This window comes from Xiphophorus hellerii, chromosome 18 (genome assembly GCF_003331165.1).
Source record: "Xiphophorus hellerii strain 12219 chromosome 18, Xiphophorus_hellerii-4.1, whole genome shotgun sequence".
Lineage (NCBI taxonomy): Eukaryota > Metazoa > Chordata > Actinopteri > Cyprinodontiformes > Poeciliidae > Xiphophorus > Xiphophorus hellerii.
Window position 1 is genome coordinate 5,595,294 of NC_045689.1, and position 17,345 is coordinate 5,612,638.

General features: G+C 39.0%; 2 protein-coding genes across 2 annotated transcripts; one reads left to right on the top strand and one right to left on the bottom strand.

Moving 5' to 3' along the window:
* Positions 1-41: 41 nt before the first annotated feature.
* On the top strand, positions 42-8,650 carry LOC116737682 (gastrula zinc finger protein XlCGF57.1-like). The gene is made up of 8 exons (XM_032591032.1): positions 42-328; positions 1,585-1,683; positions 1,764-1,941; positions 3,337-3,404; positions 4,227-4,346; positions 5,111-5,378; positions 6,084-6,829; positions 8,187-8,650. The coding sequence occupies exons 1-8, from the start codon at positions 179-181 to the stop codon at positions 8,451-8,453; spliced, it is 1,896 nt and encodes a 631-aa protein (XP_032446923.1). The 5' UTR covers positions 42-178; the 3' UTR covers positions 8,454-8,650.
* Positions 8,651-9,189: 539 nt separating this feature from the next.
* On the bottom strand, positions 9,190-15,667 carry LOC116707947 (insulin-like growth factor-binding protein complex acid labile subunit). Its single transcript, XM_032545655.1, has 3 exons — positions 13,915-15,667; positions 11,570-12,064; positions 9,190-11,485 (listed from the first exon to the last, which is right to left on the bottom strand). Exons 1-3 carry the CDS (start codon positions 14,158-14,160, stop codon positions 10,301-10,303), a joined length of 1,926 nt encoding a protein of 641 aa, XP_032401546.1. The 5' UTR covers positions 14,161-15,667; the 3' UTR covers positions 9,190-10,300.
* Positions 15,668-17,345: the final 1,678 nt, after the last annotated feature.

The following is a 17,345-nucleotide window of genomic DNA, read 5'->3' on the forward strand; positions in this document are numbered from 1 at the left end:
GGTGACGCGTGTTTTATTTTGAAGGGCGTGAACCAGGAAGAAGAAAAAAGAAGCCGTCTTGGTGTCACGCGTGGTTTCCACCCTAACAACAACATTTCTGCACTGCTGCTGGATAAACGTTGAACAAAACGGACAGAAACTTGTTGGACCGACCGAGCTCCACCTAAATTTCCGCAACATGTCCGATTTAGAGGCGCGAGTCTGCGCCATTTTGGACGTCATGGTAACGGCCACCATGTCAGAAATGGACAAAGTTATCGGCAGCTCGGATCCCAACGAGGCTCCGGCTTGGACAGAAAATAAACAGACGTCCTGTTTGGATCAGAAGGTAGCTGAAAGTCCGCTGGTTTCGGTTCTGGTTCTGGTTCTGGTTCTGGTTGCTTCCCCGTTTCCAGGGACCCAGACAAACAGCTGATCATAGAAGTACAGCAGCTAGCTGTTTGTTTCAGAGTTTAATGCGGCGGTTCATCTGCACTTAGATTTATTTTTGCGCCAAAATGACATGGAAACATGAGGCTGTAATTCACTTAAGTTTAATTATAATCCAGATTATTCCAAATTTGGACACACACGCCGAGGCCTGTCTACCTTTTGTATATCTAGGAGCATCTGAACCAGAACTAATGTTGAATTTTTCACAGATATTCTTGTTGTTGTGACACTTATATGGCTTCTGCCTATTATATGTAGTGAAATTACAGTGCAGTACATCATCCTAGTCTTGTAAAGCCATTGTTGTATTAAAGTGTGCTGTACTGGTGCAGTTGGGCCAAAATATAGATAATATTGATAAGATATATTATAATTTTGATAAGAAAATCAATACTTTAGTTTTAGTTTCTCTCTCGAAATTATATTTTGTTTTTATATTGCAGTTTCTCAAATCTACCTTCCAATAGATTTTTTAAATTTGCTCTCAAATTACAATTCTTAGAATATTTTGTTGTTTAGGAGAAAGCGCACGCAGATCATATTAACAATAATTAACTTTGTCTAAATTCAAAGGGAAAACTCAGAAAAACACATAAAAGTCAGACATTTGTTATAAAAAGTATCGGTATCGCATTATTGACCCGATATTTACTTTGTTTCGGATTGATACCTAAAAAACCTTCATTGCACATGTTTTATGACTAGTAATTATACTTTTTTGTTTTTTGCGACGTCGTGTTTTACCATTTATTTTACATTATATTTAGAGTTCCTAATTGCACTTTCTGACCCATTTGAAAAAAAGTTTGTTGCTGTGGTCAACCTATTGCTTTAGTTGCTTTATTATTTATTTTACATTAATAATACTCCTAACTACACTGATTGAACAAATTAAAGTTGTTTGCACATGTTTGACCTAGAAGCTATTAGTGTATTAAAGTGAGCTGTGCTGGTGCAGAGTTAGTAAAAAAGTGTAATTCAGTACAAATAAACACTTTATGTCAATTCAGCTGTTTTTCAGTAAACTAAACCTCAGATGTTGTGATTTGCGTCCCTGCAAATCATTCTGTAATTGTGTTTTTAAATCTACTCATTTCAGTTGTGATGTTTTGTCATTTGACAGAATTTAGCGGTTTGCTTTTTCTCCTGAAGGTGATGCACTTCAACATCCTCCTGGCGTCTCTGGCTCAGGAAGCCGTGGAGAAGATCTGCCAGCTGTTTGAGGAAAGTTCGTCCGTGCTGCAGCTCGAAGTAGGCCACCAGCTTTTACCCTCCGTTTTCGTCCTGAATCTAAGCGGCTCAGATTTTAAGGCGCTCTGCTGGTGCTGCAGGTGTCGCAGGGCACGGCAGAGATCGAAGACCTGAAGACGAGGCTGAGGGAGGTGGAGATGGACCTGAAGCTGGTGATGGAGGGAAGCGCAGAGCTGGGAGGCCAGGAGGAAGTGACGGAGGAGCAGACGGAGGAGAGGAGAGAAGAAGAGGAAGGATCCCCGGGGAATCTGTGCAGAGGTGAGCGCCCGACTGTCTTCACTCTGCCCGACTTCACTTCCAGCTGCAGCAAAGCAAATATATCACGGTTCCTTCTTATATTTGCTTCTGAATTGTCAAAGTAAAAGTTTCCATCAGTTCCTACAGGACTTTGAATATGAGAAGGGCAGGCAGTTCTTAAAGGGGGACCTATGATGTAAAATTCACATTTTGCTTTTATACTTCCATTTGGGTTTCTACTACTTCTAAAAACAGAGCCCAAGCACTTAAAAAAAAGCTAATATTTTTTGGTGTCTGGAAAATGAGCCGTTTCAAAAACCTCCAGAATGTAAAGTCACAAATCAGCAGGAACTGCTTGTGACCTAGCAACCCCAGCTGAGTTCCACCTGTTACCTAGCAAACCAGGCTGAGCTCCAGTATGTTTGGTCAGCTGGTTTTACTGCGGTATGCGCTGTACAATGGCTGCTGGAAGAGACAAGTGTTCTGTTGTTGACTTACCATCCAGAAACCACTTGCTGCATCTTTGGTGGTTGTGCAAATCAGTTTTGCAGTCAGATGCAAACTGATGCAGCCAGATGTGAGTGTAAAAGTTGAGTTGGGGGGCGTGGCCAGCAGCAGATTATTTGGATTTAAAGTGACAGGATGCCCTAAAACAGCTCCAAATAGGCAGAACTGATCAGACTAAAATCTCACTATCTTTTTGTGCAAAGAATAGGAACATGTTTGTTTATAGACATAGATTTATCCTAACCTGTTTGAGGAATCATAACAGATGACCTTTAACCCTCTGTTTTAAATTCTGTCACAAAATGACGCCTAAATACATGGATAGTTAAAAGTGCCAACAATAAATCATTAAATAGTCAAATAGGTAATTCATTTTCATAAAAATTAAAATATATAGATAAAACATGTTAATTCAATAAATAATAAATAATCTAATTATTGCTCAAAGGTGTTATTAATCAACTAAAAGAATGCAAAAAGTATTTTATTTAAAGGTCAGAAAAGGCCTCAATGAATTATATTTTTATACAATATTTTTATATATAATTGATCAATAATGTCAGAAAGATATTTAATATAATATCTTTCTAATATAATAAAAATCCACATTGTCTCTTAATCAGGCATGTTGAAAGACGACTGAAAAAATGTCCGCCTGTTTAGGATGAAATCACTGGGATCAAGCAGAGAAAACATAAAATTATTGATAATTATTTAGAGGTTTGATTTCATCAAACCAAAGAAAAACATCAGCTGAACTCAGGGCTGTTTAATAGTGAAAGTAGCGTGTAGCATGTTCTTCACTCATGTTTTAATTATTAAACATTTAGTTGATTATTTATTGAATTATGCATATATGACATTGTGACGTGTCTGTAACTCATGTTGCTCTTTTTTTTTTTGTTTTAGTTTTTGGTGGTGAAAGCGGAGTGAGGAGGTCGCCTATTATTCACCTGTGGAAAAGCAGAACTTGTGAGGTAAATTTACGGCTCGTAGTGAGTTTTGTTTATCAATTTAAACCTTATTAAATGACAGTTCTGTCCGAAAACTCCCGATATTCTCCCGGATGTTGATTGGGGAAGAAGTCCATGATTAGATGCCTTGAATCCGATATTTAAATCTCTTTATGGTTAGAAATCCACGCAGAGAGATGTTGGAGTAGGAAAATAAATGATTTGAACTTCCTCCTTCTCCATGAAGCCTCTTTCTCAATTCCTCTGGGATTTGGGGTCATAGTTCACTCTGCAAAAACATAAAACATATTTTTGGTCTATTTTCTAGTTTTAATATCTTAGTGCACTTGAAATATGATTAAACTTTTCAGCAATATAAAGGAGCTTGATTTAAATCAATAATTCCTTATTATTGTTGAAAAAGTTCTAGATCCACTGGCAGATTATTTCACTGATGCCAAGACATTTTTCCCAGATTATAAGTGAAATAATCTGCCAGTGGATCTAGAACTTTTTCAACAATATTAAGATATTATTGACTTAAAATAAGCTCACATTTCTTACTGAAAAGTTACTTGTAAATGAGCTTTATCATATTTCAAGTGTACCAAGATGTTTCCACAAGAAAGTAGACCAGAAGTACTTAAGAGTTCGTTTTTGCAGTGCAGATATTATTTGAGCTTTTGAGATGCTAATTAGAAACAATCCTTTAATGCCAAGATTATTCATCATGGCAAACGTTCAAAAGTGAAACCAAAACTCCTTCCAGCTGCTCGGCATCCAGATCCAGACTTAAAGTGACGCATCAGGATTATGTGTGACTGATTCTTCCTGTCTCACCTGCAGTCTGTCTCCGGTCAGGACAGCATCCAGTCGGTTTTACTGAAGCAGGAGATCCTGAAGGCCTCGGGCATTTCCGACCCGAACCGAAACGATCCCGCCCAGGAAGACGGCCCAGACTACACGGTCAGCTGCTTCATAAACCTGTTTGTCTGGAAGCTGTGGGTTTTAACTAGGACTGTTAACGTTAACGCTTGTGATTAATATGAAAGGTTTACATTAAAAAGATTTTCTTTCCAAACACCTTAATGAATTAAATAAAATCAAATGTAGGTAAAGGCAAAGTTGGCTTTTTAGTAAAAGTCTCCGGATAGACTTTTTATAAAAGCTTGGTTATAACAAGACAAATACTTTGTGTCACAATAAGCAATGAATCAAATAATCACATGATAATTTGAATTATATAATAATTTCCATCGTTTTTCTCCATCTACCAAACACTGGATGATAAAGGCAGCGAGACCTACGGGAAGTGTTTTGTTCTCAACTAAAACTTCTTTTTGAAGGATAATTTTGTTTACAGAGACTTCATAATCCATTTTGTTTGTTGTTTAGTTGGTTCATCTTGGATATTTAAAATGTTTTCCACTTCCAGTGTTAAAAGTTTATTGATTTTTGAGAATGTGTTCTTGCATTCTGATGCCTTTATTACCATCACATCAGTTGAAAGTGGGTTTAACACAACAAAATTCTCGTTTATCGCAATAAATTCTTTGACAATTTATCACATAGTAAATTTTGTGACAGATAATTTCTCTGTATTTGTAACTTAAATATAGACTAAAGCCTTGATTTTGATATGAAACAAAAGCTGAAAAAGAGATTTTACGCTGTTGGATGAATGACAAACGATTTTTGGCTACAAACCACAACCTTCCATCATGTTTCAGGTGGAGATGGACGACTCGGTTTACACCATCAGAGCTAAAGGCCTGGTGAAGCCCAGGTCGCGGGTGCGAGGGCCGAAGGAGAGCCGGGGTCAGAGGGAGTCGCCCCTGAGCTGCAGGCTCTGCAAGAAAACCTTCAGCAACCTGCTGCAGCTCAAAGCGCACCAGTCCATCCACGGAGCGAGCAGCGACAAGCCCTTCGTCTGCTCCCAGTGTGGGCGGGGCTTCTCCTTCCAGCGCAGCCTCAGCGCTCACATGCTGATTCACAAGGGCAAGTTTCCCCTCAGTTCAGTTTGTATGCAGTGACTGACGCATGTAGATTCCAAGTCAAGTACATCCGTTCCAACTGGACCGAGTAATCAAAACAAGTTCAGTTAATTATTTAGATTGGTTTAAAGGCTCGGGAAGACAGAGCAAATACACAATAAACAAAACAACAGGCTAGATGTAGTTTCTATGAAGTGAAAAAACAAGTTCAAAGTTGACGTAATGCAAAAATGGAGAGTAGTAGGAGAAAGTAGCAGAGTGAGCAGTGGTCAGTTTGTCCTCTGGTTGCCTAAGCACAGTACAACTACAGAGATACATCAGGATAACTTAAGCCAGTCAGACGATGAGCCCAATAAAAGAAGACAAATATATCAAAACTGAAAAATTTTCCTGTATTTAAAATATTTTTTTACTTAAATGATGGAATTTCATAGAAACTGTTGGAAACCTGTACGTCTTTCTCTAATGTTATGTTTAATGTTCTGTGTATTAAATATGGCACCAAAAATATTTCCAGGGCTCAATAAAGGACAAAGTAGTGAAATAGTGAAAGCAATACATTTTTAAAAGGTCCGAATTAAGACCCAAGGTATAAAAAACAGCTGTTATAATGCTTGCTTATTGTTTTGTAAAACATCTTTGAAAACAACAGTAAACTCAGGTTTTGCAATGTATTCTTACATTTTTCTGGTTTTCTTCCCGTTTGCAGATGAGAGGCCTCACACTTGTGACGTTTGCGGGAAGGGTTTCACCTTGAAGCAGCTCTTGAGGAACCACCAGCGTCTCCACGGCGACGTGCGTCCGTTCTGCTGCGACCAATGCGGCAAAAGTTTTTACAGAGCTCACGGCCTGAAGCTGCACCGGAGGGTCCACACCGGCGAGCGATTGTACAACTGCCACTACTGTGACAAAGGCTTCACCATACCAGGTAACCTGCAGCGCCACCTGCGCATACACACCGGCGAAAAGCCGTACAAATGCGACACCTGCGGCAAAAGCTTCAACCAGGCGGACACGCTGAAGGGCCACCAGCGACTGCACACCGGGGAGCGTCCCTTCAGCTGCGAGACCTGCGGGAAATCTTTCATCCAGAAGAACGCCTTGAAGATGCACCAACGGACATTTCACCTGGACGAGAGGAAACTCACCTGCGTCGCATGCAACACCGTGGTGCCTTGCATGGAGTCCCTACGCAAGCACACCCAGACTCACGCCATGACCATCCCGTGCAGCTGTGTGCACTGCGACCAGCGCCTGTGCACCATCACGGAGCTGCGGGAACACCAGCAGCAGCACACGCTGGAGAGACCTCACTGCTGCGGGATCTGTGGGAAGAGCTTCAAGTCGTCCAGCTACCTGAAGATCCACCTGAAGGCGCACAGCGGCGAGCGGCCGTTCGCCTGCGAGATCTGCGGACGTCTGTTCACGCAGCAAAGCAGCCTGAAATCACATCAGGTGGGTTTCTCTGCAGAATGGGAAGTTTTCTTATTAAATAACCAACATTTCACTCTCTGCTGAACTAATTTTTCATCCTAAAAAGGTACAAAAAGCAGCAGAATGTCCAATGTTTAATAGAGTTAATATAAATCTAGGTTAATAATTATTGGCTTCGCTAACAGTGTCTAGGAACTTTTAATTATTAACTTACGATTTCCTTTTTTCTTGATATTAGGGGTTTAAATATAATGTTGCTCAGAAGCATCACAGCTGTAAGCATAAAAAATGGATCACTGGGTCGTTTAGCAGGATACTGATTACTGATGATCTATTTGATACAAAAGCTGCTTATTTTCCCCTAAAAATTTGGGTTTCTTATGAATAAACTGAGAACTCAATCGAACACACCACTGGCAGCTTCTGCAGAAATAAAAATGTACTAAGCGTTGAAAATATTATAAAGTTTGTTTTATTTAAAATTAATGTATAAATGTTTGCACAGTCGAATCCCTCCTGTTCTCGGTGAACTCATGATATTAATAGTAGCTGCATTTCCATTACAAATGTGCGCAAAACTTTGTTGATGTTTAGCTAATATAAAAATAACGCAATTTTACAATTGTGGTGTTTCCCATTAAATAACAAATGCAGTTAAAATGAGACATGAATAAGTTTGTTTACGCAATAAGTCATTAAAAAACTTGCTGCGTCATCCACCTCCTACCACTTCCTGTCATCTTCTTTGTCTTTTCCATTAGCAGTAGCATCTGGTTGTTGATTTACATGAAGGTGACATTAAAAAGTGTCTACATTGCAGCTTTATGAAATAAACCAATTTTGACATTTTGCTGAAAAACCACCTCGATAAAACCTTTTATAAAAAAGTTTTTTTTTTTTATTGGCGTGATTCCATTAAGTGAATTTATTTTTGTAATTCCAATTCATCAAATTTTAAGGTCAATGGAAACACAGCTAACGATAGCTCATTAAAATTAGCACAAGCTCTAAACAAAACATTAGACTATTAGAGGATTAGCGAAAGTTAAATTAGCTTTTTGCTAGCATTAGCATTTTAGCTAATGCTAACTTAAAGTTAGCTATCATATTTGTGTAAGCCAACATGATGATGATGATGATGGCATGTAAGCTATCAGTATATCATATGATATTATTTATGTAAAAACTTTCAGGGATGAACTTTGCAAACTAGCCATAATTATTCATGCTATGTTAAAATGTATTCCTGTTCCCATCAAATAAATAAGAACAAAAGAATTATAGATGTGTTCATTTCCACCCGTTTGCAGGACTTCATGACTGATTTTGTGTCATAACATTGAATTTACCCGCCTTTCCCTTTCCTCCCTCTCTTAAGGTGGTCCACACCGGCGAGAAACCGTTCAGCTGTGACACCTGCGGGAAATCTTTTGGCAACACGGGCAACCTGAAGAGGCATCAGCGCATCCACACGGGCGAAAAGCCGTTCAGCTGCGACATCTGCGGCCGCTGCTTCAACCAGGGCAACAGCCTGAAGGCTCACCAGCAGATCCACACCGGGGAGAAACCATTCATGTGCGACAGGTGTGGGAAGAGCTTCTCCTACCTGAGGAACCTCAAGGACCACAAGTGTTTCTACGTTTGAAACAACAGATCATCTGGTTCAGTTTGTGGATGTGGATTGACTCAGTTGCTGTTCAAATGGATTCATATCTGAACTTTTTTCCAAAGTTCTGGACAGTAGGTTGGATGTTCGTTTGGCTTATTTCTGAGTCTGTTGGGTCTTAAAAGAGCTGTAAAAATATTTTTTTGTTTTAAACAATAAAGAATGTGATGACATTTTGTCCAGTGTTGACCCAACAAAATGCAAATTTACAGAAAAGATCAATTTTTAGATATAATTCAAGGTTTTTGGTGTCAAATTCTAGTCCTGCAACATATAGATGAATTAAATAATTAGCAGGAGTCTATAGAACAAGGGACAGGAGGAGGGTCTTAGTAATGTCAATCACTTGTGTGTACACGCTGCTCACACCATCACTGTTGCTTTGTGCTAAGCTACAGCTCTTTCTCCACCACAGAGGCCGTCGTGAATGCTAAGGCTAGTTAGCATAGCCACAGATGACGGCAGATAAACAGTTTTCCTGGAATGGTAAGTTGTTTCTGACATGTACAGCTTTTCACAATAATAATTTAATCTTTTTCCATCTGTAGCTGCTTGCAGAGGAAACTAATTGTGTTAATCTGAGTTCATCACCTTCAACAAACATTTAATGACATTTATGATGAATTTCATTTTCTAACGAATTTCCTTAAATTTTTATGTCGTGATTTTAATCAGCAGACACAAAATGGTTCATGATTGGAGAAAAAACAAGAAGTTTCATTTATTCAAGTTTATTTGGTACACAAATTATTAGTTACAAACTAATCTTTTTATGTTGCTAATAAAAAGCCTTTACAATCAAAACAACCTGCTGAACATAAGATTGAAGAAAAACAAATGTTTTAAAGAAACAACAAATGGAGGAACATTCGAGTTTTAGTCGGATTTGCTCAGATCCAACTAAAAGTTGCACAGCTGTTTGATCTTGGAAACGAAGGAAAAGGACGTACAAGAAGTGTGAACCAAAAACACTCAGTAATTTTCTAGACAACTGGAAATTTTCTAGGACAAAAAGCCCCTGAAAATTTCTGAGTTTGTAATAGTCAAACAATTGCTAGAAAAAAAACAAACATTTTTAGATTAATCTCAGAATTCTCTAGAAATGACATTTCTGTCACTTTTGGAAAAGTGAAAAGTTTGCTTGGAAAAGACTCAGAAATTTGCCAAGAAAATCAAGGAACTTAATCTCAGAAGTTATCTATAAAAAACATCAAAGTTTAGATTCATCTCAATTTCTGTTTGTTTGTTTTTTTTCAGCAATTTTCCTTGAATTTTCTAGAAAATGTCAGTTTTTTTTTTTTTTAGCAAACTTGCAGAGAGATTAAACTTTTTAAGTTTAATCTAAAAAATTCAGAACTTTATTTGGCAAATGTGCAATTTTTGTTTTTTTACCCCTCCAGGGGGTCTTTTGTGGCCTCTAGTGCCCCTTATATGACAGTAGGCTGACAGGAAAGGGGGGAAGACATGCGGCAAACATCGCCGGGTCTGGGAGTTGAACCCGCAACGGCGACTCAAGGCCTCCAAACATGCGTCGCGCTATCCCCTACGCCACCGCTGCACGCCCCAAATGTGCAACTTTTTAACTGAGAAATTTTTTTTTTCTAGAAAATTTCTGAGATTTCCTCCTTTTTTTCTACCTACAGAAGCCCTAATGTGCGCCTCTTTGAGTTGGTCCATCATATAAAGCCCTTTGAATGTGACAGGAGGCTTTAGTCATTGCGTTCTTTGAGTTTTAGTTGGATTTGCTCAGATCTTCTTGCCTGCGCCGTTTGATCTTGGAGTGCAGACGAGTAAAGGCAGAGGACGTACAGGAAGCGTGAACCACTTCAGAGGAAGCTGTGGGCTACAGCGATGAGAGAAGGCGTCAGGACGCTCAGCAGTTGTAGAGGAAACGAAGGCGGGCAGCGCGCAGCGGCAGCGCAGTGATCCAGTAAGAAGATGGGCGACTTTGATTCGGACCCGAAGTAGCAGACCGGCTTATCGTTTAGTTTTTCTGTATTTACCTTAACCCAGTTGCACAAGTAGAAAATATCAACACTTGTACAGTTCCACATATTATCAGAGAGGTAGATGAGTGAAAGCTTCTTTAGAGGCTTCAGAGTCTTGGTCTCTAAAGACAGGAGCCGGTTGGACTTCAGGCTCAGCTCCTGGAGGTCTTTAAGCCTCTGAAAGAGACGAGGATTGAGGCGACCCAGCTTGTTTCCGTCCAGGTTCAGCTCCCTGAGCTTTGGCAGCGGGTGGAAGAGCTCAGGGGTTAAACTCTCCAAGCTGTTGTTCTGCAGCAGCAGTGTGTGGAGGCTGCCCAGATCCTGGAAGGCGTTGTAGTGGACGCTGTGGAGCGAGTTGAAGCTCAGAATCAGGTTCTTAAGGTGGATCAACCCTTTGAAAGTGTCTGAGGACAACTCCGAGAGATTATTGTGGCCCAGATCCAGCGTCACAAGTTTCCCAAGAGCAGTGAAAAGATTTGAGGGAAGCTTAACCAACTGGTTTCCGTCCAGTTTCAAGTCTTTTAACCTGGAAAGCTCCCTGAACTGGTCTGAGTGTAGAGATGAAATACGGTTGTTGGAGAGATCCACTCTGGTTACTTTTGGTAAACCTGTCAAAGACTGACTTGTGGAGGAAAGCGATGCGGTTGTATTGCAGGTGAAGCTCTTTGAGCGCCTGGAGCTTGTGGAAAAGGCCCTCTGGTAAGCAGCGTCAGGGCGTTGTGGGCCAGCTGAAGGTTCTGCAGAGACGGCATGTTGGCGAACAGAGCAGGGTGGAGCTCCAGGATGTGGTTTTGAGACAGCAGCAGGTCTTGAAGTTTGTGCGACGCGGCGAAAACCTCCGGCTGCAGCGTTGAGATCTGGTTTCCGTCCAGCTGCAGATCCGACAGATTGTTCAAACTCCTGAAAACATCCGGCGGGAGTTCTGTCAGTCGGTTCCTGTAGAGATCCAGAAACCTGAGTTTGGCCAGGTCTTTGAAGACTTCGTTTGGGAGAGAGGCGAGCTGGTTCCGACTCAGATCCAGATCAGTCAGGTTGTTCAGGCCAGACAGCGATCTGTCCGACAGATCCGTCAGGTTGTTGCTCGTCAAATAGAGATGATCCAGTTCAGTCAGAGAGGAGAAAGGAATCAGCTGGAATGGTGACCAGCTGGTTTCCACTCAGATCCAGATGTTTCAAACCAGCCGCTCCTCTGAAACTCCCATCCTCCACTTTTACTATCCGGTTGTTGGACAAATCCAACTTCCGCAACATGGCGGAGCTCCTGAAGACGCCGCTCTCTATTTCCCTCAACCTGTTGAAGTCCAGGTGGAGCTCTGTGAGGCCGACGACGTTGTCCAGAACCTCCGCCTGCAGCGTTTCGATCTGGTTGTGGCTCAGGAGCAGCGTCTTCAGATTGGCCAAGCCATAGAGGAACCCCGGCGTCAGATGCTTGATGTGGTTCTTACTCAGGTCCAAGAAGACGAGGGCGGGGCAGTTCAGGAACTGGGCCGGATGCAGAGACGCCAGGTCGTTGTCACGCAGCAGCAGCTTGGTCAGGTTGGTCATAGCGGGCCAAACCGGGTTCAGAGAGGCACTGAGCTGGTTCTGGGTCAGGTCCAGGACCTGTGGAGGTCAAAGAGGAGTTTAGAGATGCATTCAGCAACAAAAAACTAAGTTCTACATTTATCATTTGGGATATTAGAACGCCGGAGCAGTAAAGTCATAACAGGAGAATAAAGTCGCAAAGTTACGAATGTAAAGTCAAAATATTATGAGAATAAAGTTGTAATATTACTCAAATAATCATAATTATGTGAATAAAGTCATAGTAAGATGAGAATAAAGATGCAATATTACAACAAAAAGTAATAATGCAAGAGTAAAATTGTTATAATGCGACAATATAGTAATACGAGAATAAATCTGTAATAATACAAGAATAGTTGTAATTATGAGGATAATACTGTATTATGGGAGTAGTTAAAGTACGCAAAGAAAGTCATAATAATATGATTAAAGTCATAATATTACCAGAATAGTCATGATAATACAAGAGTAAAGTCGTAATACTACAAGAAAGTCTTAATAATATGGGAAAAGTTGTAACAATACAAGAATAAAGTTGATAATTCGAGAATAAATTTGTAATAACAGGAGAATGAGGTTGTGATAACATGGTAATATGGTAATAATACAACAATAGCTGTAACAACACAATCATAAAGTTGTGATATTATGAGAATACGGTAATAACACGATAATAAATCGACAAATACAAGAATAATATAACTGTCAAATAATAAAAGAATAGTCATAATTGTACGATCATAAAGTTGTCATAATTTGAGAATAAAATTGCAACTTTATGGGAACTACTACAGTAACAGAAACAAATAATCAAAACTGAGTTTATGTCAAAGAAAACCAGTGAGGCTGAACTGGTCCCATCATGTCTGAATAACCATCAAAGCCTTTTTCTCTTGAAAACCACTTTCTTCTTTTAATATTGTGTCTTAACATACTGTTGACTTTATTCTTGTAATTAAAGAAAAATACAACAAAACACACAGGATTGATTTTAACAGCCACTGAAAACGCATAACTTTCTTTAAAAGTTTATATTAAACCAAAAAACACATTTTCTTTACATTTTCACAAGTAACAATCAGCCAATCTTAGTTTCAGGAGATTTGGTCATCAGAAAGAAATAAGGTGATAAAAATCTGAAAAGTGTGGTGTGCTTTTTTTTGTTGTAAATCAGCCTCCTGCAGGCAGTGGTGTCCAAACTTTTTAAAAATGCTACATAATTCTACCTGGTGGGCAACAAATTAATAAGTATTTTTAATTAAAATGCCAGAAAAATATTTTCAACGTTGAACAATTTCCTAACTTGCTGGTCAAAACATAATTTTTAGTTTATTACCTGCAACAAAAATGAAACTATCTTTGAAAACCCTTAACTTGAAGGAGCCCATTTGTGACTTAAGTCTGTTTTTGAGCAGATTTGAGGTCATGCTAACTAAAAAAACAAAACAACGAAACCGGGCTGATGAAATACAAACACCTAAAATTTTCAATAGAAGATATAAATGTGTCATTGAAAGTCTCATTCATCCATTCCTAAATTGTGGCTAGGGGCCGCACAGAACCACTCCAAGGGCCACAAATGGCCCCCTGGCCTCACTTTGGACACCTCTGTCCAAGAAAATGTATCTTTGATTGAATTGAAATTACTTTTTTTTATTAATTACCTCGAAATGACATTTGTGTAGAGTTGTTGGTGTGTAGATAAGCTGAATGGAACACATTGAGAAAGCACCAGTGAACTTCCTGCTACCAAGGCTGTATGTGTGTCAGCTGGTTTCACAAAGCTTATGCTTGCTATGCCAGTTCAGAGGCCACAGCAGCAGCGTTTAACCAACAACCCACAGCGCGTTGCGTGTATCAGCAAACTGCAGCATGCAGCTGCGTACCTGCAGCTCATTCAGCCCGTTCTCGGGTATTTCCTCGATCTTGTTGTTCAAGATGAAGAGCTTCAGCGTTCCGGCCGGTAGCGGCGGTATCTGGGTCAGGCCTTTGTCCCGGCAGTCAGCCGTGGTCAGGTTGTCGAAGCAGCGGCAGGCGGGCGGGCAGAGGTCCGACGCCCGCGCCAAGAGGCCCAGAGAGGCCAGAGTTAGCGCTGCTAGCATCGTCAGCTGCAGCAAAACACAGAAAAACATTTAAATTCAAACATGGTCCTTCTTTTACAACCCCATAACACACTATTTGTGACTCATGTTGGACAAAAAATAGAAAAGAAACAAGCAAGCAGGTTTCAACATTTATGTTTTTACTGTTTTATATTTTAGATATTAATGCACTTAAATATAAATTTAGGTTTAAATCAAATCTTACCTCACTAGAAAGCAGCGATTCCTTGAAGTGTGTGTTCTTCAGACGTGACAGGAGGGTTTATTGATCTAACGGCTCAAAAACAACTGTGGGGACTTTTTTTTTTTTTTTTTTTTAGGTTTGAGTGTCTTTTAGATGCATCTGGTGAAACAGCAGAGAAAACTTAGAAGGTGTTTTTTAAAGAGAGAAAAAGGGACTCCTAGTGGTCACCGCCTGAGTTGTTTTCTAAAGGTTTGAGGGCTTTTCTTTCAATTTTTCCACTTTTAAACATATTAATGCTGTACGATTACATTAAAAAAGAACAAGAAAATTAGTTTGAACCTGTCTGAATATGATGAGGTGGGCAGAGTACCCAGAAACTGCACTCAAGTAAGAGCAGCACTACTTCAACATCTTTTTAATCAATCAAAAGTAAAAAGAAATCACGCAAGTGAGAGTAAAAAACTAACTGGTAAAAAGTCAACTGATCAAAACATCAAAACAATTTAAGATTTAAAAATTACATCATCAGACAGACCAAAATATAGTTATGTTGAAATTGTGATATTTTAGAGACTGGAATTAAAAAAATTGATATAATTACAAAATAACAGAGTCAGGCAAAAGAAAATGTTTCCAAATCAGTTTCTGCCAATAAAAAACACCTGAAACTACAAAACACACATTTTTCCAAAAAGTTACTTAAGTAAATGTAACTAGTTACTACCCGACCAGGTGAGTAAGGTAAGTATGCAACATTAACATTCTGGAAGTCAGAAGTTCGTGTTTATTTATCTTACCAAGTCTTTAAACAATCTGGGATGATGTCATGACTTTGTAAGATTCTGATTGGTTAAAAATAACCATAATCAGTTTATTGGGAACACTTGAGTTGGTGTATTTTAAAGTGAATGTATTAAGCAAAAATTCACACTTTGCACATTTTTATACTTGTATTTGTGTCTCTACTGCTTCTAAGAAATATAACCAGCTGATTCTTGACAATTAATACATTTTTGTTTGTATCTGAAAAATGAGCCGTTTTAAAAACCTCCTGAATGAAACATCACATTAAGCAGGCACTGCCCGTTACCTAGCAACCCCAGCGGAACCTGGCCTGTTACCTAGCAACCCCAGCCAATCCCAACCCGTTACCTAGCAACCCAGATGGAATTCCAGCATATTTGAGCCAAAATATTTGTGCTTATTAATGCCCAAGAGGAAATTGCTTCTCATTCCCAAATGAGACTTAAAGCTGCAGTACGCAACTTTTATTAAAAATAGGTTTTTACATGTTTGATAAGCAAATATAAATTTAGCAAAGGTAGTATGACATCTACAACACAAGTGTGAAATTGCAAGTAATTTAAATATAATCTAAATTTTAGATAAAATATGAAATAAGAGCATGGAATATGACTCTAAATCTATAAACTTATAGATTTAGTTTCAGAGTTGGGCGTTGTACGATCTGATGACTACAGGCAGGAAAGATTGCTATATCTTGCTATATTGCTATATCTTCTAGTTTGGTCAGTGGGTTTTACAATGGCTGCTGGAAAAAACAAGTGTTTTGTTGTTGACTTATCATCCAGAAAGCACTTGTTGCTTTCTGGTTGGTTTTTCAGGAGGCTCCAATTCTGCTTTTCAAACTTGCACGGTTGTATATCTGCGCATTTGTTTGCAGCCATTTTAACATGTGATTGTAAATGTTGAGTTGAACACATAAAAACATTTAGATTCAAACATTGGTCCTTAAATCCAAATAAGCAGTAGCTTATTTTGATTTGAAGTGACAAAAGCCCTAAAACAGCTAGTTTTAGGGCCAGACTAAAATCTTATTACTTAAGACTGATTTTGTGCAAAAAAATGAAATGAACATGTTTTGTGTAGACCGCAGACCTATCCTAACCTGATAAGGAAGTATATGAGGTTAGCTTTAAGGCTCTCTGCAGATTAAATAAAATTATTTAAATATCTCTGATCGGACTGAGGATCAGTTCATGTCGACTGGACTTTTCCTTCTGGTTGCTCGATTGCATATAACAGAAGACATCGTCTTTTCCATCAAAATCATTTGTCTAGTGATAATTAAAATATTCAATAACCTAATAAGTACTGCTTGCAGTATTGTATGACTTGGTTTAAAATGTATTTTACAAGCGGCAGTATTGATGCTGAACGATGCGATTCTCGTATTTACCAGCAGAGGGCGATACGCTCTTAGAATAGCTTAGCGCGAGTCAGTCCGTTTCTTTGACGTCGTCATTGACCTTGCAGGAATAGCTTGCCCTCTGTTTCTGTATGGAAATTATTATTTTTTTTTTTATGAAATAAAAGAGGCTTGAATTCTTTTCCCTGAGAATAATGAAGGATTGCTGCTCTCTGTTCAGGAGCAAACAAACTTCCACCCCTGTTCTATTTTTATTAATTTCCTGTTTTTGCTCATAAAACACAAGCTGTGAACGTGTCACAAGACAAATTGTTACTTTTTATCCGCCTTTTTTTCAGTTTGCTGTGCACTTATTTTAAAATCCCTATGAATGACATCAGCAGCTGTCCTGACGGCGAGCTGTAATCCCAGATTACAGGTCAGGGCGTCATCAGAGGGATTGGCAGGAGCAGCGCCCATTATCACCGCTAATGTAGGAGATCAGCAGAGTTGGTAGTCTTGTCTTAGACAAAAATAAAAACAAAAATCAAATAAATAAAAACCCTGGTTGCTTTATTGTAGAATGGAACAAAGCAACCAGAGAAGCAATTTAAAAAATGTCAGAAATTCTGAAAAAAAAAGTTCAAAATTCTGAGATTAAATACGAACTCTGAGAAAAAGAGTCTAAATTTTGACATGGAAGTGAAAATTCTGAGATTAGTCAGAATTGTATGGGAAAAAAACTGAGTTCTAAGAAAAAGAAAATCCAAATTCTGACATTAAAGTGAAACGTCTGAGATTAAAGTAAAAATAAAAAGTTTTGATATAAAAAGTCAAAATTCTGAGGAGAAAAAAGTGAATTCTGGAATTAAAATCAGATTT